Source organism: Psammomys obesus, unplaced genomic scaffold, assembly GCF_907164565.1.
Source record: "Psammomys obesus unplaced genomic scaffold, mPsaObe1.curated_primary_1811, whole genome shotgun sequence".
In the NCBI taxonomy this organism is placed as follows: domain Eukaryota; kingdom Metazoa; phylum Chordata; class Mammalia; order Rodentia; family Muridae; genus Psammomys; species Psammomys obesus.
The window spans coordinates 10,884,161-10,906,321 of NW_026590767.1; the positions used below are offsets into that span (position 1 = coordinate 10,884,161).

Below are 22,161 nucleotides of genomic sequence, written 5' to 3' on the forward strand. Positions count from 1 at the left end.
AGGAAGGAAGGAAGGAAGGAAGGAAGGAAGGAAGGAAGGAAGGAAGGGGCCCAGCCAAGCATGTGGTACACACCCGTAATTCCAGCACAGGGAAGCTAAGATGGGAAGACTGTGAGTTCAAGGAATTGATCAACTACAGAGTGAGTTGTATATCAGCCTAAGAGAAATAATTAAACCCTGTTTCAAAGAGGAGAGAAAGAAGAAAACAAAAGAGAGCGGCTAACAAACAGAAGGCGACCATTTTGGGAAGGTGTCTAGCCCTGGAATAGATTCCCCTATGTTTTAGAGATAGTCAACTTGTGTGTTCAAATGGGCAACAATCATCAGAGCTGCAGCTCATTCTTGTGAGGTGTAGGGACATGGCAATCACGTACCCAAGCCCCTTGTCCATACTGCCATCTGTGTGTCCCTCTGGCAAGGTGAGGGCACTGGACATGGGGCTCCCTGTGGCCAGAGAAGGAAGGCAGCCTACCTTGAGCCCAGTACTAGCTAGGGAGGCTGGAGACAGTAGAGGGGCCTTTTAGGCTACATATGGGGCCTGTCCCTGCTTACTGAATAAGCCTCTGTCTCTGTAGACCCTGACTGTACAGCTGATCCCTGAGAGCAGGAAGCCAAAAAGAGGCTTGGCCCTGGTCCTTCTGAGTTGGAGTCTAGAGAACTCTCCAGAAGCAGCCAGGTGGGACCAACCTGGTGGTGAGGGGAAGGATACCTCAGGAGACAGACACATCCTAAGACTGGGCAAGTTTCAAAAATCAAGCTAGGCCCCTAGGACAGCACTTCTCAGCCTCCCTAAAGCTGTGACCTTTTAATACAGTTCCTCATGTTGTGGTGACCTACCGTAAAAAAGTATTGCATTGTTACTTCCCAACTGTAATGTTGCTACTGTTATCAGTTGTAATTTAAATACCTGATATGCAGGATATCTGATGTGCAACCCCTGTGAAAGGGTGGTTTAGCACCCAGTGGAGTCATGACCCACAGATTGAGAACTGCTGTCTTAGGGCGATGGAGCATAAGGACCATCACTGTGCCTCCCCTTTCAGCAGGCAACCCACGGGCACTGGTGGGGTCTGGCATCCTTGAGGGATCAGATACTGGTTTCAAGATGAACCCCTGAAGCCCACTCCTGAGGTGCTCCCTCATCCATTTCCTTTGCCCTTCTTATGGCAACCAAATGGCTCCCGCCCTAACACATACTTGTTCTTCCTGTGGCTGCTCAGGCAGCTCACTAGGCAAGTGTACCTCCTGTGTCTGTATCTTTATAGAAGACAAGGGGTACCTGATGCCACAGTTGCTCTGGCTTCACACACTGTGTGCTTCTTCTTAGGAGCTGGAGCAGCAGCTCATGATCGAGAAAAGAAACTACAGGAAGACCCTAAAGTTTTACCAGAAACTCTTACAGAAGGAAAAGCGGAACAAAGGTAACAGCGTACAGCTAGCTACCTGCCACAAATGAGCTGTTTCGTGGCTCCAGGGGACCACGTGCTGACTCTCCTCTGCACACAGGCTCCGAGGTAAGGACCATGTTGTCTAAACTGCGAGGACAGCTAGATGAGATGAAGTCCAAGGTGCATTTCCTGGGCCTGGTCAAGAAGTACCTCCAGGCAAGTAGCTTTCCATCCCACCCACCCCGCTTCCAGAATGAGTCCTGGCCCTCAGACAGGTTTTCCTTCAGTCGTTCTATGGGTCAAGAGACATTAGGTCATGCACACAGGCCCTGTGTAAGGGTTCAGAGTACTGAGAGACCCTGCCGTCCCTGGGTCAGTAGCAGAGTGATGCATAGACAGGCACCCAGGGGTCGGCCATCATTCGCTTCCCTTCCCCCACAGGTTATGTATGCAGAGCGCTGGGGCCTGGAGCCCTGCGCTCTGCCGGTGATTGTGAACATTGCTGCATCCCCCTGTGACACACTGGATTTCAGCCCCCTCGATGAGTCTTCTTCCCTCATCTTCTACAACGTGAACAAGCACCCGTGCAGCGGGCGGCAGAAGAAGGCGCGCATCCTACAGGCTGGCACACCGCTGGGACTCATGGCCTACCTCTACTCCAGGTGTGTCAGGTGCCCCTGAAGGACTCTTGGGCCCCCGGGACGGGGCACAAGATTTTGACAATGAAGGGAAGAAAAGCAAGGAGAGCTCTGTCTGACGTGGGTTGTGCAACTATTTAAAGACGTGCTAGAACTCAGTCTAACATGGACTGGCTTCCACCTGCTGCATGGCCAGGCTGCTAACCAGTCTGTCACAATCACCATAAGACACCCCCACCCCGGCCCTGGTACTGGGTCACTGCGTGTGGCCAGGCAGTACTGTGGGAGTTCCTGGAGTAGGCTGTGGGGTTAACATTCCATCTGCAAGAGCCTCCAAGGTAACATCTGTGTCCAAATCACTAATCAAAATGTGCCGTAATGGGCACAGAGCACTGTCTTTAGTATTTCTATGGCCTCTGCCTCTCTGAGTACGAACACTGCTTTGGTGACAGCCTGAGAAGTAGGTACTGCAGTGCTTGCCACTACTTTGGGAAGTGTCCTCAAATCTACTCACCTATGCTGCTCATACTCACCGGCACTCACATGGCCATTCATGGGACTTGGAAGCGGAATCTCTTCCCTCCCTTCCCTTCTCCCTCCGGCACCACTCACCATGCCTCCCTCTGCCCCGTAGAACCCCAGCCTTGCCGTGGCTCTAGATAATTCAAGCTCCCCGAAGTTCTCCTCACCTTGATGGCTGACCCTATGCCTAGGTCTAGAGTCAGAAAGGCCATTGTCACACCCATAGTCCTGACACAACTTTTGGAGTCTTCTTGGAGCAAGAGGCTTCAGCTCTGATTAGCAAGTAGCATTAGAAGAACGATTGCGAGACAAACTTCCGTCTGTGGAAGCCCTGGCTCCTGGAATGCACTTGATATGCATAGATGTGGGATGTTCTGAGTAGGATGTCCTATGATGGGGGATGTGCATGCATGTAGTCTGCTGTGGAATATTATGTGATGTACATGATTGTGTGGATGTGTGTGCAGAGCGTGTATTAGTGGTGAGTATAATGTAAATTGTATGTATATCCTGTGATTATGAGGTCTGTTGTGTGGTGCATATAATGTGTGAAGTAAGCATCCACAGGGGGTTTTCTAGCTCTGAGTACCCCATGGGCCCAGCCTCTACACCCACAGGCTGGGTGGGGAACTGCTTAGTCCCTGGCTTCAGTGCATTCATGTTTAAGAGGCTCGAGATTCACAGAGGTAGACCAGTGACCAAGCTTTCTTGATCTTCAGTATGATGTCTTCTACCCTGGAACTCATTTACACAAGAGGTCACTTGCTAGACCCCCTCACCTCAATGGTTACTGGATATCATACTCTCCAGGTTGTCAAAGAGTAACATTTAGGGCTCCCATTAACGTTCCTTGCATGAAGCTTTCTGGGGAGCACCTGCTTTGTGTAAGGATGTTCAATGAGATGTGACACGTACACACGCATACACACATATACATACATGCACACACTTGCCTGCTGTACCAAGTCCCCGTGAGACACAGTGTTCCTTACCTCATGCAGCATGCACACCTGTCTGGCCCCCCAGCCCTCAGTACGTGGGACATGGAGCTTTGGACACTGAGAGCCACTGTGATGGTCTGACAGTGAGGAGGGCCTCAGCAAGCCTCACACAAAGGCTTGAATTTCAAATTAGGTCAGTAACTCTCTCTTACTCCCCCAAAGGGTCTTTACCTGTGTGCTGCCCTCACATGGAACTTAGCACCCTTCCCTACATGTGCTCTCAAACACACAGCTAGCTCATATATGCTCACACACAAGGTCACACAAAACTCAGTTTGTTCACGCCACACTTAGCTCTCACACACTTCACACAACACATACTTAGAAATCTCACACATAACATAATCCCATAGTCTCATTGTTCTCACCCACACAGATCTCTCTTTCACACTCACACCCTGAGAAGCTGCACACATCACACATATCCACATATGCTCGCTCACTCACTCACTCACTCCCTCAGGACACTCACTTCAGGGCAAGGTTGCAGGGAGGGTCCCAGCTGGCCTAGGCCCAAGGCCCAATTGCACATTCCACCCTCAGCGACGCTTTCCTCGAGGGCTACGTCCAGCAGTTTCTCTACACTTTTCGGTACTTCTGCACACCGCAGGACTTCCTGCACTTCCTCCTCGACCGCATCAGCAGCACCCTCACCAGGTACCACAAGCATGGGCTCCTGACCAGTCGGGGGGGGGGATCCTGGGGCACCTGGTTTAGCCTGTGAATGGGCCTTGACAAGGGTTAGGATATAAAAGAAGCATCCCTGGGAGAAGTCAGGGCAAGATGGAGGAACTGAAGGATCATGGGTAAAGGAATCCAGCAGGGGAGGGCAGCTGGAGTCTTTGTGCTAGGTTGGGGAAGCACACTAGCAAAGCCTTTATTGCTTCCACAGTAAGAAATTAGGGGATAGCCGAGTCCCAAACAAGAGCACAAAAGAGCCAAGATCAGAGCCCAGCCTAGCAAGGATAGTCTAAATGGGAAGATGCCTGTGAGCCAAGGGCATCCAGACCAGCAGATTGGACAGGAGGAGCACTAGATTGGAGACCAAAGAGAGGGGTGGTGAACATGAGGGGAGTGCTCTGGCTGCCCTCACATGGCCTGTCATTGCTTGGACTCCCCCTGGACTCCTCACCCTGCACATGCCCAGATGGGACCTATGCTGAGGCTTGCCATCTGCCTCCAGGGCTCACCAGGATCCTACCTCGACCTTTACCAAGATCTACAGGCGGAGCCTCTGCGTCCTGCAGGCCTGGGTGGAAGACTGCTACACCGTGGACTTCATAAGGAATGCGGGGCTGCTGGGACAGCTTGAGGATTTCATCTCTTCCAAGGTGACTGCTGCACGGGCCAACCTGGTCTGCCTTCTGGACCATGGCAGAGAAAACCACTGCCCTGTCCCAGGAACTGCAGTGACACCCCATGCTTCTGCCTAGATCCTGCCCCTAGATGGCACTGCTGAGCATCTGCTGGGCCTCTTGGAGGTGGGCACTGAGCGGCGGGCTGACAGTATCTCTCGAGGTGCGGACCTAGAGGATCCTAAGGAGGCAGAGGAGGACACCAGACCCTTTAATGCCCTCTGCAAGAGGTTCTCGGAGGATGGCATCTCCCGGAAGGTGGGGACCTGTGCTGAGGAGGGTTTCTCTAGACAGGAATGCATCTTGAGAGACATAGTATGCTCATGCATGCACATGCATGCACAGCTGTGCACACGTATACAAATGAACAAACAAGGCATACATGCACACACACGCAGACATGCACTTGTGCAATAACAGACAAATGCACACACTCTCATGCACTTAAGTGCTGCTTATTCATGACCCGGGCACTTCCCTGCTGGCCCGGCACTTCCTGCCCTGTGGAAGGAAAGCCATGACTAGCAGGGTTCACTCTGTCCTAGCCGGGGTCCTACTGTGACACCCTGAACTCACTTTCCTGATCCCCAGAGCAGAGGCCTGAGTAGAAGAATCCACTAGGGTCAGTGAGTGATCTTTCCACCAGTACATGAAGACAGCCCTAAATCTGAGCAATGTGCATGCACCGTGATCTGCCCAAGTGAGCAGGACAGGTATCCTGCTGACAGGCTGGGATGGAAGGACTTTACTCTCTGGCTCTGCCTGAGCCCATCTGAAGAGTCCTAGGTTGGACCAGTCTATCCTCACTCTGTCCCATACTCACTTTGTCCCATCCTTGTCTGGTCCGGCCCACTCAACCTGACGGTGGGCACCTGTCTTGTTTACAGAGCTTCTCCTGGAGGCTACCCCGGGGCAATGGGCTCGTGCTGCCACACCATAAGGAGCGCCAGTATACCATCGCATCGGCCCTGCCTAAACCCTGCTTCTTCGAAGACTTCTACGGCCCCTATGCCAAAGCCAGTGAGAAGGGCCCCTACTTCTTGACAGAGTACAGCACCAACCAGCTCTTCACCCAGCTGACACTACTGCAGCAGGTATGTGGGAGCTGGCACCACCAGGAAGGAGACACCAGACCTTTTGGGTCATGTGCTAATGTCACGGGGTGGGACCAGGAATGCTCTGGTGCTTATGAAGCCTCAGCAGACACTTTGTGGAGGGACCGAAAAATGGTCAGCAGTGGGACCTGGTTGCTGGGTGCACAAGTTCTGTCTTTAAAGCAGGGAGACCCAGCCCAACAGGATTCTCCTCTCCAGCTACAAAGGGCACACAGAAAATCATGCTCTGAGCAGCCCCCTGACAATTTAGTTCCTCGTGTCCTTCTTAGCCCTGGGCACTGATCAACTGCTCCCTCTGTCCCTGCCCTCAGCCCAGAGCCCAGGCAGGTCCTACCCAGCTCTTCACTATCCTGTAACCCAATGCCATGAGGCAGATGACAGTTCTGGGTGATCCATGTCACCATCATTACACCTAGCCACTGTCACAGGCCCTGAGGTGACCTGCACATAGGGAACTCTAGAAGTCCATCCATGACACACTTGGCAGGTTGATCTATGGTTGCACAGATGGCTTCAGAATACTGAAGCCCTCTTTGGGACACTGCCTTAGCCATTAGGCCCTAGGGAAGAGTGGGCTGACCATCTGCTTCTGTGTATCCTACAGGAATTGTTCCAAAAGTGCCACCCTGTCCACTTCCTAAATTCACGGGCCCTGGGTGTCATGGACAAAAGTGCAGCCATTCCCAAGTGAGTGTCCACTGCTGAAGGTGCCCCGGGAATCCTTGGTTTAGAAGGTTGGTGGGAGGACATTGGGGAGGAAGATTACCCTATTGGCTATGTGGATGTTCCTGGTTGAAGGGAGACAACTGGCTCTTATTCTAAAGGAAGGACACCTGAACCTCCTCCCACTCTGCACAGAGGCCCCACAATCCCAGGGCTTGGCGGGATGCATTCGAATACCCCCAGGTGACATACACTGTATTTTTCTTCCAGAGCCAGCTCTTCCGAGTCTCTTTCTGCCAAAACCTGCAGTCTATTCCTTCCCAATTACGTCCAGGACAAGTATCTGCTACAGCTCTTAAGAAATGCAGATGACGTCAGCACCTGGGTGGCTGCTGAAATTGTAACCAGTCATACCTCCAAGGTAGACACCTCCATGGCTCTGGGGTCAGGATGAGGGGTGCACAGCAGCACCCCTGTGAGGCCACAGTCAACCCCTTCTCTGGAGGCAGGGAATCCACACTTGGTGTCTCAGTGCCATAGTGAACCCAAGGCAGATGGAAAGGGTGAAGTGCGTACTAATGTCAACAGACGCATCCGACTCTCAGTGCATATGGTGGTCACAGCCTGGTTTGATACTGTCACCTCTTTCCACCGGGGATGATCTGCGGACCACCTGGAACACAGGATGTGCGAAACCTTCATCGGGACACACCGTACAAGAGACTGTATGCACACAGTCACTTAGCTCTTCATACACAGTCCTTCATACACAGTGCCTCACATGCACAGTTCCTCACAGTCACATATGGGAGGGGATGCTGGGAAGGAGAAAGAGAAAGAAGCTGACTGACTCATGGACACAGTCTCTCACACAAGTCTCTCTCACAGCCTCTCACACACACAGCGTCTCACACTCACAGTCCCTATATCTGGCCCTTTGCAACTGGTCACATGCAACACACGCCTCCCCTCATGGACATGGTTCCTCACACACTCACAGTCCGTTAAACACTGCCCTATCAGCTTTCTTGTAACTACAACAGAATGCCTGACTTAAGCCAGTTAGAAGGAGGAGCAATTTGTTCTGTGTACAGCTCCAGAGAATTCAGTCTATCGCGGTAGGGACGGCATAACGGAGCAGCTCATGTTATGGTGGGAAAGACGTAAAGCAGAGACAAGATGGGGCCAGAACAAGATACATCTTTCAAAGACATGCCCTTTCAGACTCACTTCTTCAACCACGTCCATCCTTCCACAGTCCCGTCACCATCCGTTCAGGTTTTGAACCCTCCCATGGAGTAAACCATTCGTTAGACTAGAGCCCTCATAATCTAATGCAATGGCCAATGGAAACCAGAACAGGGAGATGTGCTTTACTAAGCAGGGTGTTTCCCAGGCCAGTCAGGTCAACAGTAGGATTAACTATCAAATACATCACCTTTCACACACATAATCCTTATACAGACTCCTTCGATACCTTAAACACACCACACAGCCTCTCACACAAAAAGTCCTCACATTCAGTGATGCAAATGTTTATATACACATTTCCTCAGTTCCTAGCACACAGCCCATCACAGTCCCTGACGCGCAAGCAGCCCTTCATAATAGTCCTTCACACCCACAGGCTCCCAAACGCAAAGTTCCTCTCACACATAATTTCCCCACACGCAAAATTCTTCACACACATAACTATCCCTCCCGTGTATCCAGTCCCCTCTCAGTTTCTCTCACACACAGTCCCTTACCCCCAGTCCAGTCACAGTACACACTTATCACTGAGCACTTGTCCCGCTTTTGCCTGAGTCTATTCACAGGATGACATGCTGGCCCCAGCTGCCCTAGCTCGTACCAAGGCAGTGACCTTCCTGGCTAAACTGCGGGCCACTGTTCCTTCCTGGCAGACCCACACTGCAGGCTCTCTCAGCAGGCTCTCTCAGCAGGCTTGTGGAATTTTCATACTTTGCTCAGTATCTGGTCAAGGTCAAGGTCCAGCTTTTGTGTTACCAATTCCAGTCCCCCCTCTACTCCTATGGGCTTTGACCTAGACTGGGGATGGAGCAGACTGCTCACACACATGACCTGGCAGCCCAAAAGGGAGCACCTTCATGTCTCTATTGCTGGGATGATATATCATGACCAGAAAGCAACTTGGAAAGAAAAGGGTTTATTTAGCTTATACTTTCTTATCATTGTTCAAAATTGAAGGAATCAGGACAAGAACTGGAACAGAGCTGGAGGCAGGAGCTGACGCAGAGGCCTTGGCGGGGAGGGAGGATGCTCACTGGCTTTCCCAGCCTGCTTTCTTATAAATCCCAGAACCACTGGCCCACGAGTGGCACCACCCACAACGGGCTGAACCCTTTCCCATCCACCCTTAAGAAAATGCTCTATAGGCTGGCCCACAGCCCAATCTTGTGGAGCCACTTACTCAACCGAGGTTTCCTCCTCAGAGGACTACAGTTTGTGTCGAGTTGACAAAAATCTAGCCAGCACAGGGACTGTCATCTGCCTCAGGTCAGTACCTCCTTCCAGGTTCCTACTCAGGAAGATCCAGTGTCCACGGCTTCCCAAGACAGAATCATCTAAGTCTTGAAAGTCTGCACCTTCACCCAGTGAGCACTGTTATACAAGGCTCTAACTTATTCCCCTAGGTCAGTACAAGGTGGGAACGAATGGGTTCCTTCCCACACAGACAAACAGAAGGACTGATTGAGCATCATAAGGGCTGATTGGGCACCCATAAAGATAACTCACACCCAGTGATCAGGGCTTCCCCAGCATAAAACCCACCCTAGCTATACAAATTCACCATCCACTCTTCTGCCAGGGCACAGGAACAGAAGCCTTGGGCTACTCAGTTTGCTGTAATCTATGATGCTATGAGTATCGTGCATGACATTAAAATGTGTCAGGGGCTGGGTATGGTGGTGTATGCCTTTAATCCTAGCACTTGGGAGGCAGAGGTAAGAAGATCTCTGTGAGATCAAGGCAGCCTGACCTATATAGCAAGTTCCACTATGGCCAGGGCTACAAAGAGAGATCCTGTGTCCAAAAGAGAAAAGAAAAAAAAAAAAAAGGATATCAGGTTTCCAAAAAGGTCCACGTGACTGTGATGAGCAAGGACCATTAAAAAAGATGATAGAAGTCACATCACAGATCTCAGCATCCTTGGACGTGCTCCAATCCCAGGCACCCAGGTCCCCTCACAGCGGGAAAGCACCCACCCCAAAGGTAAAAGCCAGAGTGACGCATCCTAGTACATGATCAGTCCTTCTGGGTGTGCAGCGTGGTACATGAGGACGTGCACCGCAGGCTCTGAGCATCCGGCTTAGAGAGATGAAAAACACACAAAGCGTCCCCATGACGGAGCTTTTGCTGTGGCCGCTCCTCGCATCATTTAGAAGGAACAGTATTCAGCTATGGATCAGGAAATCTTGCTGGGATGCATGCTCCTAAGATCTGTAAGACCGCACATACCCTTTCACCCAGCGGGCTTGCGACGTTTTAAAATACATGTACTGATGGCTTTGCTTTCTACTTACCGTGGTGCCAAAGCCTTCCAAAGACTGACGGAAGTCAGTATCACCGTATTACAGTGATACAGTAAATTGTATCACTGTAAACTGATGGTCCCAGAACCTTGTTGAAACATGGAATTTAGCCCAGACAATACAGTGGAGTCAACCAAAGGCACTGGGGAGAAATAGTCAGATGATGTCCTGGGAGCCCATGGGGGCCGTCTCAAAGCTATCACACCTGACACCCCCCCAAGCTACTCAACAGCCAATACCTGCCTCTTCTGTCTTTGAACAAGTAACTCAGTCATGGGGCTCTGCGCTTTGAGGATGGGCTATTTCAACAGGTTGTCCTGTTTCTTCCTCTTTTCTGTCTACACTTGTCATGTTGGTGCTGGGGTCCAAGCTTCCTGCCTTGTGCGTGCTTGTAAAGCACTCTACCACTGAGCAGCACCCTTCCTGTCTGTCTTTAAAGACACTGAGCGTCGTTTTTCTCATTTCAGCTGCAGGTGAACTTGCTGTCCAAATTCCTGCTGATTGCAAAATCTTGCTATGAACAGAGGAATTTTGCAACAGCCATGCAGATCCTGGGAGGTCTGGAGCACCTGGCCGTGAGGCAGTCTCCAGTAGGTCACATGGAAACCAGGGGGCTTGGGGTATGGGCAAGTCCACAGGGCCACAAGGATCTCACCTATGCTTTTGTCTCAGGCTTGGAGAATCCTGCCCGCGAAGATTGCTGAGGTCATGGAAGAGCTGAAAGCTGTGGAGGTTAGTACTAGTTCTTGGCAGGGGTTCCCCCTCCCGGATAACTTGCTCCACACATCTTAGGGATCTGATAACAGGGAGTTATCAAATACACAGAGATAATCAAATACATGGGCTGGGCATGGTGGTACACATCTGTAATTCCAGAACTCCAGAGAAGCAGAGGCAAGCCGGGTGGTGATGGCTAAGCCTTTAATCCCGGCACTCAAGGAGGCAGAGGCAGGCGGATCTCTGTGAGTTTGAAGCCAGCCTGGTCTACAAAGTGAGTCCAGGAAAGCCAAGGCTACACAGAGAAATCCTGTCCCAAGAAAACAAACCAACCAACCAACAAAACAAGCAGAAGCAGAAGCAAACAGGTCTCTCTGAATTCAAGGCCAGCCTGGTCTACATAGCAAGTTCTAGGTTACTCAGGGCTACCTTGGGAGCAAAGATGCAGACCTGCAGAGCAAAGATGGCTGCTTGCTTTTACCTAGCCCCACTGGTCTGACATCCCAGCCTAGGCTACAGGTGCCCTTAGAAGGGATTCTGGTCTACAGACAGATCTGAGACCAGAGCAAGTAGGAGGTCTGTCCCTGTGGCACAGAGGTGGCCTCGTGAGTTGACGTTCAAGAAACACAAATGATTGTGCATTTCCCAGTGCGGCACCAGGAGCCTCACAGACGTTAGCCTGAGGCAGAGAGCCCAGAGTAGACAGCCTATGCTGTCCCTGAGCTCAAGGCCCAGTCTCAGCTGCCAAGGATTGGAAGGCGAGACCTGATGTAGATTCACAGTATACATATACCCAGGTCCTGCAGTAGCTCCCATAGGCTCCATTTGGGAAGGGTGAGTAACAAGTAAGGAACTGACTGAGTAGCAAAAGCTTTCTGTGGCTATCAGTGTTCTGTGGCAGCAAGCTTACGATTTTGGTTTGGGCTTTTGACCTGCGATCGGGGAGCCTCAGGTTTATTTTGGATGTCCAATGAGGTATTAGGTAACTCTCAAGCCCCAACTCTCAAGGAGGACTCTTCACTTCCCTGGTTGATCCCCCAGGTATTCCTGAAGAGTGACAGCCTGTGTCTGATGGAAGGACGGCGCTTCCGGGCCCAGCCTACACTACCCTCTGCCCACCTGCTGGCCATGCACATCCAGCAACTAGAGACAGGGGGCTTCACCATGACTAATGGAGCCCACAGGTGGAGTAAGCTGAGGTAAGGAGACCTCATCCCGCCTAGCAGAGCCCACGAGTGGAGCAAGCTGAGGTGAGGGGGCTTCACTGTGACCAAAGAAGCCCACAGACGAAGCCAGAAGAGGTAAGGGGGCTGGACCCAATTGGTCCCACAGGTGAGCATAGTCAAGGGCAAGTCCCCTCTGGTCTCTGCTCCTCACATCTTCTTTGTCCTCTTCTGCCCAGAGCCATCACATGGCCTCACCTCCCACTCTCCCATCTCCTCTCATTGTCTACCATGAACAGAGAATGGCCTTGCTAGGTAGATGAGGTCCAGGGGATCTTGTGAACAGTGGCTACAACCTGCCCAGTGAAAGATCAGGGGGTCTGTGTGCATGTGTGTGTGTGTATATACTTAATGTGCACATAAGTATGTGGGGCCCAAGGTGTGATTCCTTAGAAGCCATTCACCTTTGTTTTCTGAGACGGAGCTTCTCACTGGGACATGAGGCTCTCTGTAGACTAGGCTATCTGGCCAGCAAGATCCAGGGTACTGAATAGCTCCATCTCCGCAGCACTAAGAGTGCAAGCACTTGCCATTACATCTGGCATTTTTTACTTACACGAATGTTAGAGGTCAACTCAGGTTCTCACAGCTGTACAGCAAGCACTTTACTGAGTTATCTCCCAGCCCTAAAATCCCATCTTTAGATAGCCAACAAGTTAATAATAATAATGAAAATAAACTAAAAGTACATGCTTGTTGAGAAAGAAAAAAAGCCATGTTGTCAAAAAGGAAATTAAACCCTGGAGGTAATGCCACACAAGTGGGTGAAGAGCTCTTGTCCACTCTCCACAACATTGTATGCACAGACATGACTGTCCTTTAAAGAACCAAAGCAATGAGAGTATTATTGTCAAGCTCGGGTGGACAGGCCTGTCTGCAGGTCTATTGTCCCCCAAGCAGGAGTAGGAGCTTCTGAGTTCCCCAGTGCCCAGTAACCACCTGTCTGCCTGCGTGTTAAAAGAGAGTTCCCAGTACAGAGCCAGAAGCCCCAAGCAGAACTAAAGCAATCAGCATAGCTTTGGGAGGTTTTGTTTTTCCATGACCTCAACTGAAACAACCTGACACAGGTTTTTAATGAATATCTGTGAAGTGGGGTGGGGGTGGGGTGGGGTGAGGGAACTGTCGTGAAGTACATTCCTGTGAATGAGTACAGAAAACTCGCACCTTTGAGCCATTCCAGAGAAGACTGGAAGATTGGCTGGCCAAGGAGGACGGCTCCACCGTGGCCTGTGCAAACTAATGAACCTCTTCTTTCCCCACAAAAGAAACATCGCCAAGGTGGCAAGCCAGGTGCACGCGTTCCAGGAGAACCCCTATACATTCAGCCCTGACCCCAAGCTGCAGGCGCACCTCAAGCAAAGAATCGCCCGTTTTAGCGGAGCTGATGTTTCCATCTTAGCAGCTGACAACAGGGCCAACTTCCACCAGATCCCAAGCGAAAAGCACTCCCGGAAGATTCAAGACAAACTTAGGAGAATGAAAGCCACGTTCCAGTAGCCAGGCGCTCTACCAGGGTGTAAGCTCCAAATGGGACCAAACCGAGCAAGATGGGTCTGATGGAAGGAACCCCCAGGGCTGCTGGCCGAGGGAGGCTCAGACCCACTGAGTGCCCTGGGGAAGACAAGTTTTTACTTCCCTGCACTGAAGCGGAAGCTGCAGGGGACTCGCCTGAGGCTATGCACAGGGAGGGGCTGAGCCAATTTCAGCCTAGCCCTATCCCCAAGGCAGGATGGAAACAGCTTTCAGTGGGCCTGTTTCTACCAGAATAATAATTAAAAAAAAACAAAAACAAAAAAAAAAAAACAATTTAGAAATGAAAAGGGAATAGATTCAGCTATCCCCTCCGGAGCTTCAGACCTTCTCCTGAACCTGGGGTTCACACCAATTTTTTGTTGACCCTTCCAAAGCCCAACACATGCCCACATCTGACTCCAAAAGAGCCCAAACTTAGCTGCTTGCTGACCAGTGTCTTTGTTTCCACTCAGCAAGAAGGACCAAAACTGTCTTTTGCACTCAGCAGCTCCACAGGGTCTGGAACCTTCCACTGGAGCCCCAGGTTTCTGGCAACCTGTCTTGGCCAGGTTTCTACTCCCACTCCACTCTCAGCCTATCCTGCCAAGTGCCCCCTGGTCCTCTCAGCTCCCAGACAGTGGGAGAAACAGACTCTATCCCAGCTGAGCCTTCTGCCTCAGCAGTTGACCCTCCCCCACGGCCTGTTGCCCCTGTTCCCAGCTTAGAACAGTTGCAGTTGACAGGGATGCTGAGCAGAGCCTCTGGCTCACGGAAAAGAGGAGGGAAGAACACTGCAAACTAACAGCAGCAGCAATGCAGGTTCGCCTTCCTGGGGCCTCTGGGAGCAAAGTCCCTTTACTGCCACTGGGCCCCGGAGAGCGGCTACCTACCAGCCTTCAGCAGCTGCGCATGCGCACACCCGTCCACTGTGTTCCCTTGGCTCTGCACACCACTAGCGCTTTGTTAGACAGGCAAAGATGTGAGTGAAGCTTGCTGCCTCAGTGGCATCAGACACCTCGATTTCTGGATCCTCAACAGCTGGTGCTGTGCTTTGGCTCAGCGGGAAGGGGTCGTCTGGCCAGGAGGGTTGGGAATATGATGGAGTGCGGAAGGCGGGAAAAACTCTGTTCAGATGCCTTAGGCAACTGGCAACAACCCGTGCCCTGCCTGCAACAAGACCAAGACTGTTCTGTATTTTAGAAATAGGGATTTTGTAGTGGAGCAGCTAGTGGTTATTTCTAGGAAGCTGTGACTTGTGACCAAATGCTGGATTTTTAATGCTGAAATGTGTTTCCTCACCTGAATTTGCTGGGGACTCCAGACCCCTGCTTACACTGGATGTAAGTGGGACTGGAAGTCCTGGCGATGCACTCAAAACTCACTGTTTGGGGACTTTTCTATAAGGATTATGCTCTGTTGATCAACGCCTACATTTTCAGATTTTGTATCTAGTGCAGGAGGTGTCCAGCGCAAGCCAGCATTCCAATGGTGCTGACTTATTGCGTGGGGAAGTGAACAGGCTTTTGGCTTCAGCACTGTTTGCATGGCGCCCTGATGTCACAAGGTACAGATTTCTAAATAAAGTCATTTCTACCAAGCTACTGCCATAAGGGTCCATTTTGTAGGTTTCAAAAGCAACACCTACTGTGAAGTTAAAGGAAGTCCTTCTTGGCTGGGCAAAGGCACCTCACCCAGGATCTCCAAGGGCTTCAACAGGACATAAGCCCAGCCTGGGACTGAAAGCCAGACATCCAGATCATACCACACTCTGCATGACCTTCACACCTCATTATCACAGGGAGCAGGTCTGGCAGACTCACCTCTAATTCAGCTGTCCACTCCAAAACCAAGACTTCGGTGGCCACAGCTCCTGCTCCCAGAGCACCGACAACAGGAGAGGGGGGAGGGGAGGGGTACCCTGCTGTAACCTCTTCATCTCAACCAGTTTCTACTGATCAGCCTGAGGACAGGACGGAGCTAGCTGGTTCCCTCGGCCCAGCCTTTGGGTCCTCTCCTGAGCTTCCATGTCTCAGAGACCTGAAGCCGGCAGGGAGTGAATTGTATCTCAATGTGCCCATTCAGGACAGAATGAAGAAACAGGCTTAAGGCCAGGGGCTCTTAAGCGTCTTAACTGGATTTTTGTTGTTGCTAATGAAAGCTTGCGGGTACTTAGGGGTGTTCCCGTAAGGACAATAGAACTATCTGCCTGGTGGTGATGCAGAGAAAAGGAGTGAAAGCCAGTGGCCCTCAAGGCAGGATGCAGAGAAAAGAAGTGAAAGCCAATGGCCCTCAAGGCTCAGTAAACCTCACCCGTCAGGTCCTCTCCCAGTGCTGAGCCAGGAGCCTAGTCCTGAGCACCATACCGTGTCTGATGGAAACTTCCAACACAGATGGAGTTTAACTACCCTAAGACCATCATACAGAAAATAAATTCAAAATGGACACATGGTGTGTTGCATGGACAAAGATGCCCCAACACCACCAGCTAGCTGCCTAGCCCTAGAGCCACTAGATAGCCTCACGTGGGGCTGGAACCAGGTGATGAAGACCGTGAAAACAACAGGCTGTAACTCAGAATACTGTCCTGGGCTTGGTATGGCCAGCTAGACTGACCTACCCCAGTCATGAGGGACATAGTCAATGGTCCTTGGTCTTTGTTCAAGCCCCTGGTCACAAATCACTAATAAGACAGCAGCTAATATTTGTGGCTACCACAGCCCCAGAGGTAAGACGGCAGACGGCTACTTCCTTGGATTTCACTGATATCTGTCAAAGTAGGGCTTGTATAGCTAGCCCACAGGTCACCGGTGGCTTATTTCCCATCTTTATATGACATTTCTTTTTCTTGTCTTACTGCATTGGCCAAAAATTACACTAAGACTAACTTTGAGCACCATTTTCCTGATCGTAACCTTGGGAGAAGAGGTGATGTTTTGTCACCTTCATGAGTAGCTACATGGTGAATACATATAGTATCAAGTAGATACAGTAGCTACATCTTACTGTACTAAAGAGATTCCTTTTTTGTCATGTATTTGGCCTAAGACTCCAATCCCAGCAGCCGTTGTATCAAATCTAGTGTCGGCGTGGTCTCCTTAGGGAAACAGACACCCCAGTGTTAGCTAGATACAGCACGTGAGCATCTTCCAAGGCCCATAGCCATGTAGGAGTGGAGTGGCAGCATTAACTGTACGTCTAAGCAAACACATGCCCGTGCACCAGACAAAAAAAAGGTGCCAGAGTTCCGTGTTTCTGGAGGTATGTGTGGGCTGCTGTTTATGAGTGGTAATTACTGGGCGTAGCACACATGTAGAAACTAAACAAACAAACAAAAACGCCAAGCTGATTCTTACCCATCTTTTTCACTTGGTCTTATTATATTGTACCTTAGTCAAATGTTTGTTTGTTTGTTTGTTTAAAAAAAAAGAAGAACTTTTTACCCGTTCTGTTTTGTGTAACAGAGCAAAACTGTGTTGCCAGAGCCTGGATCCCTAAGGAAAGAGCTAGAAAAGCTAGGGGCTAGAAAAAGCGAGGCACAGACCAAGAGGAACTAGGCAGGAGAGAGGGGCGGAGCGAGGAGGGGAGAGGAGGCTAGACGATGGGAGGGTCGTATCAGACCGGGGTCAGACGCAGAGGGCGGCGCGGGGTCCTTAGAGCGTGTGTGGGCGTCTCTGGAGGCACTCTCCTCTCCGTTGAGGCCACGCCTCGGAATACAAGCACACCTCCACCTGGCTTCAGGATGCTGCTTCGTCCCCGGAGGCCTGCCCCGTTCTCGCCTCCGTCACCTCCTAGCCCCGACGCCGAGCTGCGGCCGGCGGGGGACATCCAGGTGACTACGTCTGATGCCTTAGCCACCCTGGGCGGGATGGCGGAACCCGGCTCGCCCAGGGCTCCCGTGTCCCCCGGCTCGGCGCAGCGCACGCCCTGGAGCGCCCGAGAGACGGAGCTACTTCTGGGCACGCTGCTGCAGCCGGCCATGTGGCGCTCGCTGCTGCTCGACCGCCGGCAGGCCCTGCCCACCTACCGCCGCGTGTCCGCCGCGCTGGCCCGTCAGCAAGTTCGGCGCACGCCCGCCCAGTGCCGCCGACGCTACAAGTTCCTCAAGGACAAACTCCGAGACTCCCAAGGCCAGCCGTCCGGGCCTTTCGACGACCAGATCCGCGAGCTCATGGGGCTGCTGGGCGACGACGGGCAGCCCAGGACCCGCCGCCGCTCTACGGGGCGAACCCAGCGCCGCGGGCGCTCTGTCCCCGCAGTGTCAGCGCAGGCACCCATACCGGTCGAGCCAGGTAGGCGCCGCCATGCGGACAGGAATGGTCTGGGTCTCCCGGGGCGGGGCGGAATCCCAAGGTGGGATTATTATTATTATTATTTATTATTATTATTATTATTATTATTATTATTATTATTATTATAATCACGGACTACGAGCTAAAACCACGCGTTTCTCTCGTAGGGGCTGCGCTTCAGCTGGCTGCAGGGGACGCCGACCCTGCCTCCGCGCTCAGGTTCAGCTCCTCCACGACGAGATCCGCAGCTCCCCGTCGTATTGCCAACTCAGTTCCCCCGGCCTTCGACACTCTGGCTCCAGAGCCGGGCCGTGCCCTCGGAACCTCCCCGCGGCCAACCCACGACCACGACTCGGAGGAGCACAGCGAGCCCCCTGGCCATTCCCAGGACCGTGCGACCCCGCAGATTGCTCCCCAGTCGTTGAACACTGCACTGCTGCAGACCCTGACGCACTTGGGCGACATCTCCACAGTTCTGGGCCCTCTGCGCGACCAGCTGTCGACTCTGAACCAGCACGTGGAGCACCTGCGAGGTTCCTTCGACCAAACCGTCTCCTTGGCCGTGGGCTTCATTCTGGGCAGTGCGGCTTCCGAGCGAGGCATCCTCGGGGACCTGCGCCAATAGAGCCTTGTTGTTACTAGTCTTTCCCTCCAGATCCGACCCCCCGGTTAGTGTCCCCCGCCCCCACCCCAAACCTAGGTTCTTATTAAAATAAAGATTGTGTTTTGTGCTTAGTCCTGTGAGTAAGTTCGGGTTCTACGTCTAGGTAAGGATGGACCCCCTGCGGGTAGAGGGTGGAGGAGAGCTAAGAGCCTGGAGATGCAGCCCCATGCTCGGGGTTACGCGGTTTGGTACACTGATGTTCGGGGCGCCTTCGTTCTCAAGGGGCGGGACCCCGCCCACCAGGAGCACTGGTCGGCAGGGCATGAAGCCGAGTGTCTGGCTGGGCAGTAATGTGGCTGACGGGGTAGGGCTCTCTCCAGGCCTCACGCTATTGAGTGGAGTAGCCCCTAGTGGACTAGCCTACCCTATGTCAAACTCAGACTGTACTCTTGGTCCATGTGAACGGGAAATGTCAAAAGCATGGCTCCCGGGAGGATTGCCTTGCCCTGCCCTGGAGGTAGGTGTTCAGTCTGTAGAGAGATGCTGGGGCCTGAGTACCTCCACCCCCAGAGGACATAGCAAAACCAAGCTTCCCTGATAGAATTTTCAAAGCCGAAATTCCAAGGCGCCCGGGGACTAGTGGGGGGAGGGCCTGGGGGCAGTTAGAGAAAAGGCGGCTGCTGGCACTTCACTAACATAACAATGCCTGCTCTGACTGTGGCTCCGGTTTACAAATTCTGGGCCCATCCGGCTACACTGCTACCCCAAGAACTTGTTCAAGGGAAGTCCCGAGGAGTTTGCCCAGGTGGTCCCAATGTTACAATTCCACCCCCTCCTGAAGACTTGAGATAGACCTTTGTGCACTGACTGCTGGAGTGGGTCTCCAGCCAGGCACTGGGGCCCCTGGTGAGAGACAAACTTGGGAAGAAGGACACCCCTCTACAGCGAGAATCGCCTAACTCCCTTAAAACCTTTCGGATGAGTTCACCAGTGCCTCCCCAGCAAGCACACCTGGTGGTTCAGAGTCACGGGATGGGGACACTGGAGGTGAGGGCCTCACATACGGCCCAGGTTGCTCTACAGCTCTCAAAGATAGTGTTTCCCTTTGCAAGGATGGGTGATAGTGGTGCCCGCACCTTTAATCCCAGCACTCAGGAGGCAGAGGCTGTCTGATCTCTAGGTCTGAGACCAGGCTACAGAATGAGTTCCAGGACACCTAAGGCTACCCAGAGAATCCCAGTCTCAAAAAAAGAATAACGATTTTGTTTCCTTTGTTGTAGAGGTACTTGGGAGCCCAAGGAGACCACTGGAGGAATGAATCAAAAACCCGTCTCAGTCTTCAAACTTGGAGAGGAGTTTCTCTATTTTTAATTGCTGTAGGGATATGAAATGCTTAGTTTTGTGTGTGTGATACTTTAGCTGACTTGCTCTGGTTTCTGGATTTTTGTTTTGAAACGAGGTCTCCCTATGTAGTTCTGGCTGGCCTTGAGCTCCCTATGTAGACCAGGCTGACATCTCTTGAGTGTTGTATTAAAGGTGTGAACCAACCACTCCGCCCAATGGCTTCTTTCTTTTTGGTTTTTTGAAACAGGTTTTCTCTGTGTAGTCTTGGCTGCCCTGGAAATCACTCTGTAGACCAGGCTGGCCTCAAAGACACAGAGATCCTCCCAAGTGCTGGGATTAAAGGCATGTGGCCACCATCACCTGGCATTGTTGTTTTGTTCTTTTGTTTGTTTTTAGACAGCCATGGCTGTCCTAGAATTCAATCTGTAGAACAGACTGGCCTCGAATTCAGAGATCATCCTGCCTCTGCCTCAGGAGCACTGGAATTAAAGGCATGTGCTGCCACACCCAGCATAATCCAACGGTTTCTTAAGTCTTTAAATGTATTTGTCACCACCCCAGAGGATATGAGGTTCACACCTTATTTTACAGATAATTCATTTATGGAAAGGCCCTTGTCAGGATTGAGTGTTTTATTTTCTCCCTCATCCCAGTGAACTGTGCTTCCTGAAAGTTCTGTGCTGTAGCCTGTCAGTACAGAGTCTGTACACCAGGTAGGTAGGACAGCTTGGGTAGCCTTTCCAGTTTCTGAGCCAAGTAACTGCCCTCACCTAACTGGGTTATTGAGCATTGACTAATACCCTGAGTGGGGAGCAGGCTCCTATAAGAAATTGAGGTGAGTCTTTGGATGCTGCCTTCTACTATTGATTGGGCTGTCCCTGAGGCAAAGGCTTAGTATATGAGCCTTCTACTCTGAGAACCAGGCCATTCCCTTCTTCATTGGTCATGCTCTCTGGACTTCCATCCCACCCAAAATCTATGCTCTGAGGGTACCAGCATCCTAATGCTTCCTCAAGTTTATGCCTAATGGGATCAGTAAAGTCAGCTCTTCCTGTGGTTCAATATGTTATTGATAAAGAAATACTTATATGTTTTATTATACTTAAACAGCCTTGCCAGTTTGGGCCTCTTTATCCCAGGAGTAGATGGCTCTGTGGGTTTTATGGTTTTTGGTTTAGTTGCTTTTTGTTTTTGTTTTTTCTATGATAGAAATAAGAGGTAAGGCCTTGTCCATACTGGGCAAGGACCTACAATGGAACTGGGTCCCTATCTCTGTTCTTCCTAAATGTTAGCAAATATAAATGACATACATAACTCTTGCCTGCACAGAGCCCTCAGCTCAAGCCCTAACAATACCAGTCCATAAATAAATCCATTACAGTTTCAAGTTCAAAATTTCCCATCTCCTGGTTTTCATCTGTTTGAATTAACTTTGATCTACACATGTCTCTGAATTATGTCAGGCATATGTGACCATTTTATCTTGTGAATCTTCAACTCCGTTCACAGTCCTGGGACTATCGGCTTTACAACCAAAACATTGATTTTTGGTCTAGTGCATCTGCAAAAAGAACAAACATATCTTAAGTTTTTGGAAAACTTGTGTTTCCTCTTTGTACGACTTAGGGGATATGGAGACTCCCTCTTCCCCACAGCTCTCACCCCAACATCCTGAAGCTAGCTGTCCAGTCAGTCACTGGCTGGTCCTGCTGACCTCCAGGCCCTCCGTGGGGCTATCTTATTCTTATTCACCTGTTGGCATGTCTCAGCATCATCTCCATGCCCAGTTAATCCAGCTTCATCTTCTATTTGTAACACAGCATAACCATGCCAGCTCATGGCTTTCCTCAAGCCGTGGCATTACAATCCTTTTCCTCGACTGGCAGCCTGATTTCAGGCGGCCACACCTTCCTTGGAAATGTCCTGTTACATAGTCTAGTTATTTCCTTTCCGTTCAAGCTAAGCTGTGGGCACTTGGGGCCTCCATTCTTTTGGCTGCCCATGCTAACAGGGTTTTACCATGATTGGTTCTGATTGTGACTGACTGACTCCTGTTGTATCATTTCTCACCAATGTTCAGTTACCTACATGTTTGTCCATGCAGGGCCTCCCTTTAAACAGGGCTTGGCGAAGCATCTGATGAGGCCCACGTTCCATATCCCTCTCTGGCCCCATGCTTCTGCTTCTCTGGCGCTTCCTGTGTCCTAGCTCATAGCTGGTTACTCTGGTTTCCTGG

General features: G+C 51.3%; 2 protein-coding genes across 2 annotated transcripts in view; both read left to right on the plus strand.

Annotated features, from left to right (window-relative positions):
- Positions 1-15,286, plus strand: part of Kndc1 (kinase non-catalytic C-lobe domain containing 1) — a 46,593-nt gene extending 31,307 nt beyond the window's left edge. The window contains exons 18-30 of the mRNA XM_055608830.1: positions 1,328-1,421; positions 1,507-1,604; positions 1,830-2,050; positions 4,093-4,206; positions 4,733-4,880; positions 4,983-5,162; positions 5,792-5,998; positions 6,624-6,706; positions 6,953-7,103; positions 10,704-10,826; positions 10,909-10,968; positions 11,995-12,152; positions 13,442-15,286. Of these exons, the coding sequence (XP_055464805.1) occupies positions 1,328-1,421; positions 1,507-1,604; positions 1,830-2,050; positions 4,093-4,206; positions 4,733-4,880; positions 4,983-5,162; positions 5,792-5,998; positions 6,624-6,706; positions 6,953-7,103; positions 10,704-10,826; positions 10,909-10,968; positions 11,995-12,152; positions 13,442-13,673 (1,869 nt within the window). The 3' untranslated portion in view covers positions 13,674-15,286. The remainder of the gene's footprint in view (positions 1-1,327; positions 1,422-1,506; positions 1,605-1,829; positions 2,051-4,092; positions 4,207-4,732; positions 4,881-4,982; positions 5,163-5,791; positions 5,999-6,623; positions 6,707-6,952; positions 7,104-10,703; positions 10,827-10,908; positions 10,969-11,994; positions 12,153-13,441) is intronic.
- Positions 15,287-15,350: 64 nt separating this feature from the next.
- Positions 15,351-18,695, plus strand: Utf1 (undifferentiated embryonic cell transcription factor 1). The gene is made up of 2 exons (XM_055608831.1): positions 15,351-17,977; positions 18,145-18,695. Exons 1-2 carry the CDS (start codon positions 17,287-17,289, stop codon positions 18,600-18,602), a joined length of 1,149 nt encoding a protein of 382 aa, XP_055464806.1. The 5' UTR covers positions 15,351-17,286; the 3' UTR covers positions 18,603-18,695.
- The last annotated feature ends 3,466 nt before the right edge of the window (positions 18,696-22,161 follow it).